Source organism: Nanorana parkeri, unplaced genomic scaffold, assembly GCF_000935625.1.
Source record: "Nanorana parkeri isolate BGI_ZX_2015 unplaced genomic scaffold, ASM93562v1 scaffold666, whole genome shotgun sequence".
Taxonomy (NCBI): Eukaryota; Metazoa; Chordata; class Amphibia; order Anura; family Dicroglossidae; genus Nanorana; species Nanorana parkeri.
Genome location: NW_017306934.1, coordinates 1,117,344 through 1,136,477, shown reverse-complemented (window position 1 = coordinate 1,136,477; position 19,134 = coordinate 1,117,344). Strand labels below are relative to the sequence as shown.

Here is a 19,134-nt window from a genome sequence, read left to right as displayed (position 1 = left end):
AGTGGGGGGGTTGTGGCAGCAGTGCCATTGACTTCAATGCACCACCACGCCCCTGAATGCAGTGTGCTGGCTGGGATGCGATACAGTGCATTCCAGAGCCTGACCGCTATGGAGCGCACTGTTTGTGGTGTTAACCGGCCCTGATTGCAGGGATATTCCTGTCTGCAGGCCCTTATGTACAGCTTTCTCTCCAGCAAGCAGCACGGTAATGACATCACTAAAACCTGTGAGACTAGCAGTCACAGGCATCAATGCCTTAGATCTGACAAAGCAGATATACAGCTATAGGGCTGTAGGCACAGACATGTCGGGGCACACTCACATAACAGAAAGATCACAGCTAATTTTCAGGAGAAAGTCAATAGCGAAGTCTTTCAGAGAACTGCTTAGGCACCATGAACATTTCCAGATGTTCCATATACGATAGCACATTTTTATTTTCAGTTCAGGTCTGGTTGAAATAAGTAAATATAAGTGTGTCGTTTTGGGTTCCAGATAATTTGTTATCTATGAGTAAAATATATTCAAGAAACTGACCATTTATCAGCCTGCTTCAGTTTTATTATAGCCAATTCACACCTTTGTGTTGCCGTAATGTGCGTGTTACTGGAACATGCGGCATTGCACAGTGCCATTTATTTTCAATGGCAACCCAGTGCACTTTAGCAATGCACTTCCATTGCAATTGCAGGTCAGCGACTCACAATATTGAAGTCAGACAGCCAGGCAACTAGCATTTTTCAAAAGAGGTTTGCAATGGCAGGCTACATATGTCTCTCAGTAAAACTGTTGATCAGCTAATGTTTTATAATAATAATTTGTAGAGGTGCACTGATACTGGTTTTTCGGTATGGAGTACAAGTAACGATTTTTATCTTTCTGTACTCGTCAATACCAAGTACTGATACCGGTACTGTGCTAGCATGGAGCCGGCTTCCTGGGCAATTAGGAAGCCGAGCGGCGCGTCATTCATTACCTGCCACCTGGCTTCCTGATTGGCTGTGAAGCCGGCTCCATGTTCCCTCACGGCGCTGCCGGTCAGAGGAAATCTCCTTCTGACCAGAAGTTCCTGCATCGGGGAAGGTATTGGGGCATTTGGGCGAATATCTGTGCATCCCTAATAATTTGTAATACGTTGTTATGGAAGTAATTATCATAGTCCCTTAATGTTAACATCATTGGATCCAGAATTCCCATCTCTTTAGGAATGCCATTCCAATCTTTTGTCACCAGCAGTAATGTGCACTTGGCAAATCAAGCATAGATGTTTCTATAAACAGATAATTTCTGCAATAAAACCCCGGGTATCTGAGTAGAAAGCTTGAAGACTAACAGGGGTGTCTGTAGTTAATGAACACTTATGTATGGGTTAAAGTGGAAGATCTCACTTTTTATTGGCTCCATATTATGGCTAATTGCCAGACAGCATATGCTCTATGAATGCCTGCTGTATTTGGGTTGGTTCATCAAGTCAGGGCCATTCCGAGTTATAGAGTTATTCTATGCCATAGAGGGAATTTACTCCCATCAAACAAATTGGAATTCGCTCCCCAGATCCACTTTCAGACCTTACCAATAAAACATAGAGACTATGGCTGTAAGAATGGGTTGTTTCTGGGCTCACAAGAAACAAGAGACCCACTCCAGGAACTGAGGCAAACGTGACTTTTTAAGAAAAGCAGCTCTGACATTTGAGGCTTGGGCAGTTAGTTTGACTAAACATTTTCTTTTTGTTGTATAATAATTGCTGTACCCTGACTTTATGTTCTTCAACTGGTGGAAGTTCAGTGGGCTTATAGATCTCTATATCCTAACTGTGTATAGAGAAACCTCTGAACCTCGCAGTCAACATCTAGCACATGGAAGAAAGAAATGGCTGTATTGCAGGGAGCAGTATAATGGAATAATGAAACCTGATAGAAGAGGCTTCTGGTGACATCTTTGTCTGGGCTCATTATTAGAATCCAATGGCAGCCCCACACATTTCTCAGTAAATACCCCCATTTGATTTCTTGTCATTACAGCTCAGTGACATGCCCTCTCCGTTATCTTCAACGTCAACTCCACTCTCAGCCAAAGGAGAAATCTTCTTCTCAGAAAAGGGCAGCAAGGTAATACAGATAAATATGGCAATGCCGATACACACCAAATTACTTAATGCTTTTATTAAGAGCGGGTGGACATTTGTTGACCTTTGCAGATGCTTGGACAGCTTGCACCTCATTGACACTTGGGTTCAGGAGGTGGTATCCCCGGGCTAGAAACTAGAGTTTTGCTCCATGTTCCCTCCTCCATTTCGTACCTCAAACCTTCTTGATTCTCTGCACAGCAGACTAGCAGATCTCCATCGAGCCCTCTGTGGTCTTTTGGACCAAGTTCCTGTAGCAGAACAGTTTCAAGGGTTTTACTCCAATCTGCTCACTGTTCACAAACACAAAGGTGGAATCCACCAGATTTAAAGCTCTGAATGTCTATCTTTGAGCATTCTGATATGAGAGTACAGAGATGCAAAGAGAGATGTGCTTATACATATGCTGCTTCACCTTCATTGTCCAGTCACAAGCTGGGGGAGAGACGAGACCTGTAAGTCTTACTTAACAGGAACAGAAAGAAACCAGGTCTCCTGCCCTGCCAGACAAAGCAGTGTTATGTGACAGAGCTGTTTAAATCTTGTGATGGACAGAATACGAACCCTATAGCAGGTGAAACTGCTCCCATATATGTACATATATTTATCTGTGTACTTGGAGTTCAGCTTTAAAATGATCCCTCCTTGATTCATTTTACTGCTTACTGACTGTTTGGCTGTTATATATAAAGTAAAGTGGCTTTTTGTTGATGTTTTTTTCTTTCTGCAGGATGAAAATACACCTTACAGGAGAGAACTCAGAGACAGACTGAGCGACAGCACAGGTAAAATAATAGGTCCCATTACTTGATCTGTAGAAGATAGGTAAAGCAATAAGATCAGTGATACAAGGACTGCATACATTTGAAGAGGCAATGAGTAAATGACTATGATTACCCTCCTGGAATTTTCATGGTGATTGCTGGGGATCAGAAAGCAGATTATTGGCAGTTAATATTGATTGGTTATAAAACGGTTTAATTAAAAGGGGGAAAAAACTTTTCTTTCTGTGCTCTCTGCCGATTGTAATAAGTTGCCATTGTTCCCAGCTATCTCAGAGGATTACAGAACCCCTCCCATCTAGGTGATGGAGGTGAGAAGATGTTATATATTCCTGTCCTAGAGTGACAACGCAGCTCCTCCATAGATACATTATGGTGAGTGAACGTTGTCTCTCTTGGCCCGGTCCTGTGTATAGCTGGCCATGCATTATACGAATTTCAGCCTGTTCTTCTAGGACATTTTGTCCGGCATCCCTTGATCAGCTGATCGACATGAGCCGGTCAGAAAATCTATGAACGAACAGAGCCAGCAGCCCATGAGCTGGCGGCCACGGCTTCAGACTTCAAGATGACAGCTTTTTCCTAGCTTTTTTTTGTCAGATTAGAATATCTAATATAGGTGTAACAATCAGTAGAAGACATTATCAGACTTAACAAAGCATATTAAGAGTAGTTGTAAACATTAGAACTGTATTGTACAGATCTTTTGTCTGATGGCAAATGTCTTCTTATTAGGCCCTTTCACACGGGCTGATCAGAAGTACGGAGCAGATGTCACCACTGTGACATCTGTGTCCGTACAGTATTCTCCTCCATCTTGCGATCACTTTGGAAAGCAGCTGCCAAACTGAACGGACTGCATCACAACTGCACTCGGTGTGAACAAGCCTTAATAGATTGGAAATAAACTCCATATTTTGAGACCAGAATGACCTAAGTATAGTTTACTCCCAATTTCAATGGAGAAATCCCCCTAACTCCCTATGACATTTAGGACAAAGGTTATTCGGTATCTTTCCCATCCAAACAATTGTACAGCTGTGAAGTAAGTCTGATGAAAATATATCATTTGGATTGACATGTCTTTAGATGACTTTGTGTAAATAACTATGCATGCAGAACCTCCTCCCAGTCTGCAGGGATGGTATAGCTTGACACTATGATGCCTTATTGGCAACAGTATTTGAAGAGCAGGACAATATTTAAGGGAGGTACACCCTTGAGAAAGAAATCCTACGTCTGACTAATATGTTGCTTCAGTGCTCTAAATATACAAGTTAAGGAGACACTGTCAGCTCTTCCATGCAGGGCAATATGGCAGTGTCTGAGTCAAGGTTTTTCCATCACTCCCCTATACTTACCTTACCAGTGCTCCCTCACCACTCCTTCCTCTGTTACTTCTTGCACTAAAATCACAGGTGGCAACCAGAAGGAGCATTTATATTTGTCACTTGTGACAGTACATGGGCCCAGCAATTGGCTGCTAGATCCAAACATTGTCACTAGGTAGGAGCTTACATACTCCTTCATTCCCAGAAGTGTTGCTGGCGGGGTTACCAGCTGTGTCGAATGAAGGAGAACTAAGTGAACGCTGGTAAGTTGAGTATCAGTGGCTCTCGGGGAGCGCATTGCAGACACACTGAGGTTAATTTACTAAAGCAGCAGAGGATGTTCACATAACTTAGTGAATAAAATTAAGCTTTGTTTGCTTCAGTTATCCAATCATGTGCACAGCAAAGTCTCATTGTGTGAAATATCCCTGTACATGCATTGGTGTTTGAAGTTAAAGGAGAACTCTGGGGTCAGGGCTTTTCCCCATAGTTCTCCTAAGGGTAACGGGAGGACACAAACTAGCGTTCTCCCGTCACCCTAGGCTCAGTATACCGCGAGCTACAGCTTGCGGTATATTGAGATGCCGCAGCCAGCACGGATCCCAACTTTACTGTCGAGATCCACCCAGCTGCGGGATTGACAGCTGGCTCTGCCTATCTAGAGGCAGAGCCAGCTGTACCCGCCCCCTCCCCCGTCCGTTCCGCCAGTCAGCGCTGGAGGATCAGACAAGGGAGGGGGGGGGAATCCCTGCAGGGAGCCGTGAGTGACAATCACGACTCTCTGCAGGGATAGATCGAAAAGTGAGCCAGCAACGCTATGTGTTCGCTCACTTCCCGATCTATTGAGCCGACCTGTGACAGTTTCATTGTCACAGGTCGGCTAGAACTATGAGGCTGAGTGATTTTCACTCGCCTCATAATTCTCCTTTAACATACCTTTGCTGCATTCATTATGCTGAGTGACCATTAACCCATTAACCCATTTGTCAGTGTGCCCTGCATAGGCGAGGTGACAGTGTCTCTTTAACTATTACAAAAACATACATGTTAGGCATCACCTTCTACTTGATAACATTTGTAATAAACTGAAGTTCAATTTTTCATCAGCTATGTTAATTGTATAAATATTCTCTGATTACAGGGGAAGACAGTCTTCTTGATGTAAGTTCAGAAGCGGAGCAGCAAGATACTCTATCACTACTCCAAGCAAAAGTGGCTTCCCTGACTTTGCTAAACAAGGAACTGCAAGACAGGTTACAGGTTTGTAGAATCCAAATGTCTTTAGGGTATCACATTCATTGACTCTGGGGAAAAAAAAGTTAAAACTATTTAACTAGAAGGTGACTGTTGAAGGCACCCCATCAATGTGATATGGTTTGTCCCACTCCTTGTAACTGTCATTTCTGCAGGACAGCATGGTCTTCATGTAGGTGTGGAGAAAAATACAAATAAAAGCATGTGCAATAAAAAAGGGAATTCATATTATTATTGCAGGTATTAAACACATACATTATTTTCTGCTATAGTGGTCTTTTACTCCATTGATGGTTCCAATTATATCAATTTGTTGTAGTTTTCCATCTCTCTACCTTCTTTTTTTTTTTCTTTACATATTACCTGTTCTCCCATTGAATGGCAAGTTGATTATATTTATTCATTGTGATGGATTATGAAAACAGTGTTCTGTTACTTGTTTTATCATGAGTTGTTTACGCCATTTGCACTTTTCTCTACAGGAAAAAGCCTATGCTGGAGCTTTAACAGATATTAGTGATTCGTTTCACTCTACCCAAGCGGAGTTATCTTTTGCCAAAGATAAAGAAGCAAAGTCACCAGCCGTCATTTCCGATAACTCTGACATTTCCTTTGATTCCCAACCAGAGGGGACAAAATATGAACTGAAAATGAAGCAGCTTGAGCAAACGATAGAAGAAATGCAGATGAAACTTGAGGAGTCGGAAACGATCAGAAGGGACCTGGAAACTCATATCCAGTCAATGCCTGCAGGCTGCCATGCATCGCTTAGTACAGAGACCTCAGAAGCACCTTCTGATACAGACCTTCAACCTCAGGGATCACGCAATGAACAAAAAGACGACACAGCACTAAAGCCAAATCTTCAAAGGATGTCAAGGGTTGAGCAAGACTTTGAAGAAGAAGAAGGCATTGGAAAATCAAATGATGACAATGCCATGGTTCTGGAGGAGTTTGAAGTGCTAAAGAGAGAGTATCAGGAGGTTCTAGCTGAAAGCGAAAGGAAAGAAAATGAGATGAACGACTTGCGACACCAAATAGACATTGTAACACAAGGCATTGTCAATCTGGTGCCCATAGAAAGACAAGAGGAGATGGAGAAATCCTACTGTGCAGTGATCGAAAAATTAAACATAGAGAATTCTGAACTTACAAGTAAGCAGGGAGAGCTTCTGGAAGAAATAAAGAGTTTAAGGAAAGAGTTAGAAAGTCAGAAGGAGTCCGTACTTTTGGAGAATGGACACGAAGAGGAAGATAGGTCTACTATGATAGATGAGTTGACCAAACAAGTGAGTGAGCTGTCTTTGTTGTACAGTGAAGCACAAACAGAACTAGAAAAGACAAGGCAAGCTTCCAATCATATCTCATCTGACTTCATTCATAAGGATGAGCATGTGAAGCTCTTGCAAGAGGTTGAAGAAAGCAAAGAGAAAGTTGAGAATGACCTGGTGGATTTAGCATCGCAGCATGCCAGAATATTAGAGGAATTGTGTGTGTTGAAGCAGCAGCTGGACAAGGAAAAGAAACACACCACAGATTCAGAGCTAGAGAAGGTTATTGATGATTTGAAGAAACAGATTGAAACCCTGAAATTGGAGAAGAATGGACTGATGGAGCAGCTTGCTTCTCAAGAGTCCAGAATGAAGAGCTTAGAAGGTGAATTGCAGCAAGAAAAGGTGACTGTCCAGGAATCAGCTGTAACTAAAAGGCTACTGGCAGAAAGACAAGTTTCTTTAGAAGAGGAAATAAGCATGTTGTCTTCACGAGTAGGTGATATGTTGAAGGAAAAAGACAAGTTCTCTGCAGACAATGGACAGGCTCGAAGGGACATTAAGCAGTTAAAGGAAGGAAAAGAAGTACTGGAAGGCCAGCTTAAATTGAAAGAACAGAAAATTGATGAACTCTGTATGAAATATGAAAAAGTTCAGGAAGATCTGGTGGAAATGAAGAAGCTGTCTGAAAATACTTCGAAAGTAGAGGAAGACAAAGATAAGAAGGTCAGTAACCATTTTTTGTAAACTATAGTGCAGTGAATCCAGAATTCTTGTTAGGATTTGTAAAATACTGAGGGTCCATTCACATCTATGACTTTTTATGCACAGTTCAAATTGCATATCACTGCATATACACAGGTCAGCCATTTGTTTTTAATGATACCACTTCAAATCTGGGCTATGCGTTGATGGGTGTTCTCCATGCTTTTTTAAAGCTTTGACGTGTCTTATAGGGCCTATTGATGATAATGCCAGTGCATGGATGTACATGGTTGTTAACGCACATGAAAACGTGCACAGGAAGGTGCGACTCCAGCCAAAAAGTTTCAAATGCATTGTCTACTTGCAAGAGATGGACTAAGGTAGAATAAGGCCATAGGCAAGGTAGCAGCTCCCCCCCACCACAAAGACTCCTTCAATTTACATTGATAAGGATTAGACCCAGATAAGCCATCCCATACTGGCATAGCCTGCCTCATAAGGCTCCATTCACACATAGCGTTTGTGTTTCCCACGCGGTTTTCTGTGTGGAAGACAGCACGGCACGAAAACGCTAAAATCTTTACATCTGCACGGACTCTGCTCGTTTGCGACTATTACTATAGCCGCAAAGATGCGGAATCTCCCCTTTTGAAATTGGGCTTTGACTATTTTGCAGGACACACGGTATTGTAACGCATGGTACCCACAATAGTCTGAACAAAGCACATTAAAATGCATATGTTTAGAGTCATTCCGCACGTATTCGCATGGCTGAAAGTGCGCAGGAAAACCACTCATGTGTGAATGGAGCCAAAGAGACCAACTACCTGCAAGTACTTCCTCCCTTGTGAATCAACAGGCACTTCCCTGGTTTACTGCACAAGCATGAAGGATGTAGCCGGGTCCCCTGGACATCTACCAGTTCCAGGGCTCCTGTCTAGGTTGTCTTGTGGATGATTTGGCTCTGCTAGTTTAGAAAATGAAGAAGCTAGTGGCCAGCAGCGCTAATCTCCACTTTTTGACATGACAACCTTCAACATTACAAGGATGGTCTGCCCATTGTTGACTTGCAATGTTACAGCTAAAACCTACACTAGAAATGTTATTGATTTAGATTCTTGCTTTTATATTAGGGATGCACAGATATTTTTCGAGTACCAGTGCAGATACTTGGCATTTTCATGAGAACTACCAGGGTTGCAGCTGGGACCTGGCTCTGGCGCTCCACCACTGTCCTAAAATCATTAGTCTGTATTGTTTTAGAAAAACTGTCACATGACAATAAACAAAAATGTATCAGTACTCGTACTTGTAAGTACTCGGCAAGTACCAGTACTTGTACTCGCAAAACTGGTATCGGTGCATCTCTTTATTTATAGTTATAAAAACAAAATCATACATTAAAACAGAGATGTACAAATCCCAGGAGCTCCGTGTGCTCCTTACAAATGACAGCTGCCTCCTAATTTTTGAATTTTTCTCTTGTCTAGTCTTGGAGCTCAAAAGTATCGGTACATGTACTCGTACTTGTACCGAGTACTGTACTTGGTATCTGTACAACCCTATTTTATATCATTCTAAACCTTTGCCGCTGTACTATAAATTGTGTTTTTGTTGCTGCTTGTGTCCTCATTGGTGGATTTCTCTGTGCTGCCTGTTCTTTCTGACATCTGTCATATAACCAGGACATAAAGAGAATTCTTCCAAGTGGGGTCACAGATAACAATGACACCTTGTCAGAGGCTCTGTCCCTTTCATGCTGACTTTGTAGTCCTTGGTAATAATGTTTTAGTCATAATATTATATATTGACATGTACTGGAACTATTATGTGTAAAGTGAACAATGTTTGGCCAAGTTGGCATCAGAATGTCTAGTGCAATGTGGCATACAGCGGGAGAGGAAGTGTGGAGTGTTAGTAAAGGTTTAACTTGATCCATTTGTGTGCAGCTGTGCAGGTTTCTAATACAGAAGTACAGTGGTACCTCGGTTCACGAACTTAATTCGTTCCACGATTCCGGTCACAAACTGAATGAAGGCCATGCTGGATTGAATAATACTGCACAGTACTGTATATGCTAAAAAGCACACAAAAAAGGTTCACAGCAAGTGTGCACAGGTCTGTCTGCGACCGCGATCTCATCTAGAGGAAGCCACAACCATGTGTCAGAGCGGGGAAGATGGCCACGGTCGTGTTCGTCACTCAATTTGGAGTTTGTGAACGGAAGCAACATTTTGCCGAACTTCCTGTTTCGTGAACCGAATTGTTCGCTAACAGCAGCGTTCGTGAACCGAGGTATTACTGTATAGTGAACCCACCCAAACCATGGTACTTATTTTTCAAAGTCAATATCATCAGACGTGTCTATGTTACTCTGCAGTCACACACTCCCAGCATACAAATCACATACTGAACACTGTCTATGTCCTCCCCATAGACATTGCATGCTAAGCTCAAGCACACAGTCCAGAGGGTCAGCACTCAGACTAAATCTTAATTCAGCAGCAGTCTCTGCCCCCTCCATGGGTCACATGTCCCCTGTCATTCACTTGTATGGCTTTGAACATATCAGTGGCATAGTGGGGGGGTGCAAGGGGGGCACTTGCCCCCAGGCGCTGGTCTGAGGGGGCGCTAAAGGGATGTGGAATTCGTATCGCCCAGCGCCGGGGACATGTAGTGCCGGGTGGCTAGTTTTTTCTCTACATTTATCCCTGCTTCGGGCAAGCAGCAGGGCTAAATGTAGTGCAGTGGAGCCGTTTTGTACAAATGATTCTAAGCGGCTGTACAGCCTCTCAAGATCACTTGTAAAATAACCTGCTCGTCACTCCCCCCGCCCCCTCCTCACCCATCCATGGTTCCCCTCCTCGACCCCCCACAGGCCTCCTCCCTCCCCACTGTGTCCTCCTCCAGCCCCACTGTGGTCATGACTGTGGCAATGAGGGTGCCACAGTCACATTCGTTTAGGATGGAGAGTGGAGAATGTCCCCTCTCCGCGCTGCTCAGTGTAAACACTGAGACAGGAGAGCTGCACTCGCCGCCTTCCCAACTCAGCTAAATTGTAGAAATGTCACCAGCACACCAGTCCTTTTAAGATAGCAAAAGCTTAATTTATTGTCATATGACAAAAAACTTCAATAAATGAAGCTTTTGCTATCTTAAAAGGACTGGTGTGCTGGTGACATTTCTACAATTTTGCTGACATTCGCGGCGCCATCCGCAGTCACTGCGAGCACCCCCCACTACAAGGGACATATCGGTAGGGAGTGCGACAAGGATAGTACTTATTTGACTGTGGCAATGAGGGTGCCACAGTCACATTCGTTTAGGATGGAGAGTGGAGAATGTCCCCTCTCCGCGCTGCTCAGTGTAAACACTGAGACAGGAGAGCTGCACTCGCCGCCTTCCCAACTCAGCTAAATTGTAGAAATGTCACCAGCACACCAGTCCTTTTAAGATAGCAAAAGCTTAATTTATTGTCATATGACAAAAAACTTCAATAAATGAAGCTTTTGCTATCTTAAAAGGACTGGTGTGCTGGTGACATTTCTACAATTTTGCTGACATTCGCGGCGCCATCCGCAGTCACTGCGAGCACCCCCCACTACAAGGGACATATCGGTAGGGAGTGCGACAAGGATAGTACTTATTCCCAACTCAGCTGTCACAGGAGAGCCAGCACACTACTGTGCTAGAACTCCTGTATTGGAGGTGACAGGTTCAATAAAGAGAACCTATCACCTCCAAATGCTATCACACATGGGGCTTGTTAGCTTTTTTTAGGAAAAAAGTTTAAAAAAGAAAACATTGATAAAAAGTAACATACTGCCCCCTGTCATACCCTTCACATTCCTATCCTGCATATTGTGCCCGTTGTCATACCTTCTGCACTCCTCTGCTGCACACACTTCCCACTATCTTACTCGTCATACTTCTCTTCTACACGTACTGCTCACTGTACCCACTCCTCTCCTGCCCTCTGTCATACCTTTTATGTTGTTCTCCTACATATACTACCCGCTCAGACACTTTGTTAGTATTGATTGTTATGTCTCCAACCTTTCATTTTCTGGAACAGGCACACTTAGTAGCTGATGTAGAAAATGGGAAACCCCAACAAACTGCATTGCTTAGAAAGATGCTGAGCACATATCGGCGCTTCTCAAAGGAGAGATTCCTAGAGCTCCATACTGAGCAACATATTGAGGTTCTTAAGTCTTAATTATATGTTGGACTCATTAATAATTATGATACTAATCCATACACACATGACCTTACAGATTAGTGAGCTCTCAAAGGAGGTGAGCAAACTGAAAGATGCACTGAACAGCCTATCACAGCTGTCATTTACCACAAGCACTCCTAAGCGACAGAGCCAGCAACTGGAATCACTACAGCAGCAGGTCAAACAACTACAGAACCAGTTGGTGGTAAGTACATCACGCCAACATTTACCTTTTATTTCCCCCCTTGCTTTTAAAGAGTCATTTAAAAAAAAAATCCTATGGTGGGCTGCAACATCGCCTTCATTTATTTCTCTGGACTTCCCACTGCAGAATCTCTCAACTGGCACCAAAAGTGAAGATGCCAAAGCATGGTTATGATTGCACATACAGATGTTGGTCTGGCACAAATGGCCATAGGGATACCAACTTTTGACCCATGGGAAGCTGAATGGAAGCATTATTGTGGTTTAGTCATAATGAGAATATTAAAGCAGAGATAAGGTTTCATTAACATAATGGTAACCAAAATGTGTTCTATCTGTGAACTGAGGAAGCTTATAACTCATCAAAAGTGCACATTTTAATCTGCAAGTTTTCACTTTTATAAAGGTATTAAAAAATATTACTGGTACAAAGCATTTTCTAACGACAGACTGGTCTAGCAGAGCACAGGAGACAGCTGGTTGGCACAAAGGCAGAAGAGGCTTCCACCACTTCAGCATGAACCGGGAGTCTCTCCGGCCTCTGCATTGCCCTGTATCTAGTAGGAGAACATCGCACTCACTTCAGGAATGCAGCTTCTATTTGGTTTTCAGATTCCCAAGGTGTTCAAACACATAAATATACTTTGTAATAATAAAACCACTGCACTATGTGAATGTATAATAAGTTGCTGTGCCAAAAAATAGTGAAAACACTATTCCCAATATCGTGAATCAAGTGACACTGCGCTAAAATAAATGAATATAAATAACTCATTTGTGTTTTGTTTATCATTCATCCATTAAATGTTAGCATGTGTGTGCATCCCTCATCCTAGATCCAACATCACTAATGCAACATAGTTATACAAATGTGAAAACAAAGCCTTCCCATTCAGTTAAATAGTATCAATGCACTATATTGCCATAAGTATTGGGACGCCGGCCTTTACACGCACATGAACTTTAATGGCATCCCAGTCTTGGTCCATAGGGTTCAATATTGAGTTGGCCGACAATTGCCGCTACAACAGTTTCAACTCTTCTGGGAAGGCGTCCACAAGGTTTAGGAGTGTGTCTATGGGAATGTTTGACCATTCTTCCAGAAGCGCAATTGTGAGGTCAGGTACTGATGTTGGAGGAGAAGGCCGGGCTCGCAGTCTCCGTTCTAATTTACCCCAAACGTGTTCTATCAGGTTGAGGTCAGGACTGTGCAGGCCAGTCAAGTTCCTCCACCTCAAACTCACTCATCCATCTCTTTATGGACCTTGCTTTGTGCATTGGTGCGCAGTCATGTTGGAACAGGAAGGGGCCATCCCCAAACTGTTCCCACAATGTTGGGAGCATGAAATTGTCCAAAATGTCTTGGTATGCTGATGCCTTAAGGCCTGGCTCACACCTGGGCGTTTTACAGCACGTTCCTAGGCTCTGTAAAACGCTCAACAAGTTTTTTTTACCACGAATCGCTGTAAAAACACACGGCACGAAACGTGCGACAAACACGCATATTCGATACACTAGGTGTGAACCCAGCCTAAGTGTTCCCTTCAGTGGAACTAAGGGGCCAAGCCCAACCCCTGAAAAACAACCCCACACCATAATCCCCCCTCCACCAAACTTTACACTTGGCACAATGCAGTCAGGCAAGTACCGTTCTCCTGGCAACCACCAAACTCAGAGAAGCGTGATTGGTCACTCCAGAGAACACGTCTCCTTCTCTAGAGTCCAGTGGCGGCGTGCTTTGCACCACTGCATCCCACGCTTTGCATTGCACTTGGTGATGTAAGGCTTGGATGCAGCTGCTCGGCCATGGAAACCCATTCCATGAAGCTCTCTACGCACTGTTGTTGTGCAAATTTGACGGCCACACGAAGTTTGGAGGTCTGTAGCTATTGACTCTGCAGACAGTTGGTGACTTCTGCGCACTGTGCACTTCAGCATGCGCTGTCCCCGGTCTGTAATTTTACGTGGCCTACCACTTCGTGGCTGAGTTGCTGTTGTTCCCAGTTGCTTTCACTTTGTTATAATACCACTAACAGGTGACCGCGGAATATTTAGTACTAAGGAAATGTCACAGATATGTTGCATTAGTGATGTTGGATCTAGGAGGAGGGATGCACACACATGCTAACACTTAATGGATGAATGAAAAACAAACACAAAGGAGTTTTTTATTTTAGCGCAGTGTCACTCATTTCACGACCTAAATATACATGTAGACACCTGCAGGTACCAGCTATAAACTCATAAATGTATCCCCTGCTTATACATTTTTGTCATTGTATACTCAGTTTGAATTGCAATCGTTTCTGACAGGTTTATTTTTAAAAAAAATTGAGATTTCCTTTAAACCAGCCTTGTGTTGGAAGCCAACTTTCATGACCAATAATTTTGCCAATTTCTTGTAACAGAACATAAATACAGAGCCAGTAAACATTGCTGATTGCAGTCTATTTAGACTATTAAGAATATATGAGGTGCAATATAATTATTGGTCTCCTTTTATAGTTCTAGAATCCTGACGTCCTGTCTGCATGCCTGAATCTTCATCACTGCTGGCAAACTTCTGGTGGCTTTTTTCATTATTCCTTCTCCGGTTCTCATTAATAACAATAAAACATAACACCTATGAGCAAAGTCCATATATAGAGATGACAAAGTAAAACATTTTTATAGATTTGGGCCACAAACGGTTTTGATATATTTTTAATATGTCAGTAAATTTTACTGACATATTAACTCAGGTGTGTTATCTGGCTCTATATAATGCTTGGTGATTGATCTCAGAATGTAATAATCAGATTTTGAAGAGATCTACAATTGCCTGGCATATTAATTTTTAGTGACCCCCAAATAAACTATATACACAAGTTATGTTTCTCAGAATAGAACTAGTGAAATAATGCCATTAGTTAAAAAGCAAGAAAGATAACATTTACTTAAAAGAGAACTATGGTCAAACCTTTTTTGGTGTTGGTTCTTCTTTGGGTCACAGGAACGCATTTACTAATGTCCTCCTGTGACTCAAAACTCAGCAAGTGGAATATTGCCTGCTATATGGTGACAGTGCAGAGCCAAGCTGCAGACAAGAAGGTTCCCGACAATATTGTTGGGATCCATACCGCTACCTGATTGACAGCTGGCTTTGCCTCTCTAGATCCAGAGCCAGCTGTGCCCGCCCCCTCCCATTTGCACTCCAGACAGAGATGGGACGGGGGGAATCCATGTGGGGAGCGGTGACTGACAGTCTCTGCAGGAAAAAGATCAGGAACTGAGCTATCAGCAGTATGTGATCGCTCAGTTCTCGATCAATAGAGCCGACCTGTGACAGCTGCAGTGTCACACATTGGCTCCAACTATGGGGATTAGTGTATTTCACCGTCTCTATAGTTCTCCTTTAACATATACCAGGTAACAGAAAATAGCAGTCTCAGGTCTCACTCTCGGGTTTCATCCATCTCGGTGAGATTCCAAATCTGTAGACAACTAGACATCACTGTAGGCTGCTGAGTTTTGATGGTCTTGCAGCCCTCTGACCAGGCATGATCTGAACTGTTTAAATGCTACAGAAACTGTTGGCTCAGCAGTCTTGCTTAATACAGAGCAAAGAAATTAGCAGTTTATTCAATGTCATATTAAACATTTGGAGTAGAGCTGCTATTGGAGTCCAAATGCCTCCCTTTTAGATTGTAAGCCCTCACCGGCAGGGCCGTCCTTACCATCTTGTCTTGAATTGTATTGTGATTGTAATGTCTTCCCTATATTGTAAAGCGCTGCGCAAACTGTTGGCACTATATAAATCCTGTATAATAATAATAACTTTGGATGTCACAGAACCCCACGTGGCAGCTCTACTCAGAATGGTTAATATGACTGAGCTAGCTGCTGCTTTCATTGCTCTGTATTAAGCAAGACTGTTGCTCTGCGTCTTCTATTTCTGCCTTTAGTACAATCTAAAATAATATATTAATATGAAGATTATTTATATAGCAATACACTCCCAGCAGCTTCACCTTGCTGTCCTTATGACCAATATTAAAGTCATTCCAATCTTGATTATTCTCTCCCATCATCCTGAAATGTCATAGTAATTTACCGCTAATGATTTCACAGATTTGTGTAATGGATCGTTCACTAATTGCTGCTGATTATTCTAAAGTTGTCTGTGAAGGTTCTCATTCTTCCAGGTCATGGTATATCTGTAACAAAATAATTCAAGGCACCTGGACTTGCTGTATTTTTCTTGGACGTTTTGATGGCCACCTAACTAGCTTTCTCAATTCAGAATTGAATTGAGAATGCTAGCCAGATGACCAGCGAAACATCTTCAAGAAAAATACAGCAAGTCCAGTTGCCTTGAATTATGTTTTTACAGATATTCACAAGTCATTCTTGTAGTGCGATTGCGCTAGCAAAAATCATCCATTTGCACCTAACCATAGAGTCAACCTGATAAGGAAATCTCATCCACTGGATCCAACAGGTCTTTTCAGCTTCAGACAGCCCATGCTGGCCTTCTATGTAAAGAACGGTCAATATAACGACCATTGTGATGGAAGAATAGTTGCCAAATGTAACAATCTGTCATCAGAAGAATTATCAGTCAGACAACAAATCCAAATGGATATGAACAAATTATTTTTATTTCTTTGTTCTTTTAAATGATTTGGTTTTTGGGCAACCTTAGGTTCACTTCAGACCTTTACAGCCTATAGTTTTACCTCCTCAGTATTTTGTGCATTGGACAGGTCATCAATAAAATCATTTTTATTGATGACAATCAATAAAAGTGATTATTTTCAGCCACAATTTACATTTGCAATGAGCTGTAAAGGCAGCAAACACTCCTTGTAAACACAGCGACCTGACAAAGGTCCCAGCAGCGAATGACTGGCTTTATAAAAATATGTCTCCTATACCTTTTATGATATAATAATAATCTTTTTAAAGGTGGCTTACATACAGTATATACAGTAAATGTGTTCTCTGTATCTAGACCCAGTCCAGCATTTTACAGCTCTGGCTTTATTGTTGGTTTAGCTGCAAACTCGCACGCTGCCTTTAATTCTTATTAATGTATTTTTCTTTTACTGTAGGAGACCAAGAAACAACACCAGGAGATTGTGTCCGTTTACAGAATGCATTTGCTGTATGCAGTTCAGGTAAGGATTTTGGAACATCTGGGATTTCTCATCAGGGAATCTGTAAAGTATACCTATGTGAGAACCTTCAGCTGCCAGTTGCCATCTGAAGTTATGTCAATGAACAGTGTCAAAGTCATCCACCGCTGATATCACGAGACGATAATATAGATTGGGTTTTTTTATTCTGCCCAATAGATGTTTTCCCTAAGAGCTGTCATCTAAATGGCACCTGCCTGCCACCCCGGATATGAGATTGTCAGCCTTTATGGATGGAATTGTCATGATGGGGGTAGTGCCTTCTCATGTCTTTGGGACAACTTTTCAAAATATACCTGCCTAAGGGAGTGAATGCAGAGCCACACCTATCATGAGAAAGGGTATGTTGAGTTTAGTGTTTATAGAGACACTGCTATATTTCCATTCAGCACAAAGTGACTGTGTCTCCGGATAGCCAACCTCCCCAGCAAGGAATACCCTGTTTCCCCGAAAATAAGACCTACCCCAAAAATAAGACCTAGTACTATTTTTGGGAATTGCTAAAATATAAGACCTACCCCGAAAATAAGACGTAGTTGTGACCATTCCCAAGGCCGGTGGTGGCATAAGGGGGAACATGAAGAGCCGCGGGGAGGCGGGAGAGAATCAGCGGTGCCAACGAAGCCAGCGCTAGAGGAAGCGAGGCGCACCGGAGGGAGCAGAGCCGCATAAGCCGATGCCTCCTCTATAGCGCCGGCTCCTGTCACAGGCGGAGTGATACCAAATGCACTCCGCCTGTGAGGAATCGATAGTGAAAGTGCGCTTCGCTCATTCTGGCCAGCGATTGGTTACCAAATTGCTCTTGGAAAGGTACGGCACCCCTGATTGCCCTTATCACCGTATTTTTGTACATGAATACATGTAGACTTTTCTACATGAATAAGTGTGGATTGTTGTACATAAAAAAAAAAAAAAATAGGACCTACCCCGAAAATAAGACCTAGTGTGTTTTTTTTGAGCAAAAAAAAATATAAGATAGTGTCTTATTTTCGGGGAAACGTGGTACTCGCTGTTCTGCGATCCCTCACAGCCTCCTCACTTGCTAAAACGGAGTGGGGCTTCTGGGTACACAGGAACATGTCACCTGCATCATGTGACACAGTTCTCGGGCCTTAGCAGCCAATTACCAGGGCCAACACCGTCACATGGTGAGACGGCAGTAATCTCATCTACCTCTATACGCTCTAATCCTATGATCGTGAGGAGCAAGGCTTAGCACTAGGGATGGAGTCTGATTGCGGGAAGCGAGGAAGGTGGTACATGAATAGAACTTTCACCACCCGTCCTTCATCTCTGCTTTAACAAAGCTTCTCCCTTTTTTCTCCCCTCAGGGCCAAATGGATGAAGACGTACAGAAAGTGCTAAAACAGATCCTGACCATGTGTAAAAGCCAGTCTCAGAAGATGTAACATCCCGGGACAAACACTCGCTACCACACTGCCTCCTATTACATAGCGATCTATCTATGCTGGATACCAGATGAATCCGTTCTTCTGTATCAGAAAATTACGTATTTTATATTTTTTGATAAAGAACCACCATTTCCAATCAACATTTTTTGGGGACTGTTAGCAAGCTTATATAGTAGTCGACCAGGAACTCCTTCAAGTAGAGAATGCAATGAAATGCTGCTTTGTCTTGGATTAGTAATCTTGTTTTGTAGCAGATTGATGGATTGTGGGAACATTAGATTACTGGTCTGTCCTGTAACCTCTAGTAATCAGTCCACCTCCATTGGCTAAACTCATTTTCATTCCATTTCATTGCTGAATTCCCTGTGCCAGGTCACTGACTCAAGTGCTTTCATGGGTGTTTGATTACATTTCCAGCCTAGTTGGGAGATACCATTTACCTGTCTGTTGTTGGTATACCTCCAGGCCACTTCTACTGATTACTAAAAGGAAACTTTAAAATACGTAAGCTGCCATTGCTGGTTTGTGATGGCCGAGCTGTAGGCTCCCATCTTTATCCTTGCTTTTAGTACTTGGCATTCTAAAATTCCATGATTGGAGAAGGCATGCTGGCCAGGAGTTGCCTGTTTGTTTTGGGCCAGTGAGCAA

General features: G+C 42.7%; 1 protein-coding gene across 1 annotated transcript in view; it reads left to right on the top strand.

The window, feature by feature from the left end:
* RAI14 (retinoic acid induced 14) overlaps positions 1-18,811 on the top strand; it is a 114,240-nt gene extending 95,429 nt beyond the window's left edge. The window contains exons 11-17 of the mRNA XM_018563474.1: positions 2,025-2,111; positions 2,859-2,913; positions 5,383-5,501; positions 5,978-7,492; positions 11,749-11,898; positions 16,991-17,056; positions 18,406-18,811. Of these exons, the coding sequence (XP_018418976.1) occupies positions 2,025-2,111; positions 2,859-2,913; positions 5,383-5,501; positions 5,978-7,492; positions 11,749-11,898; positions 16,991-17,056; positions 18,406-18,483 (2,070 nt within the window). The 3' untranslated portion in view covers positions 18,484-18,811. The remainder of the gene's footprint in view (positions 1-2,024; positions 2,112-2,858; positions 2,914-5,382; positions 5,502-5,977; positions 7,493-11,748; positions 11,899-16,990; positions 17,057-18,405) is intronic.
* Positions 18,812-19,134: the final 323 nt, after the last annotated feature.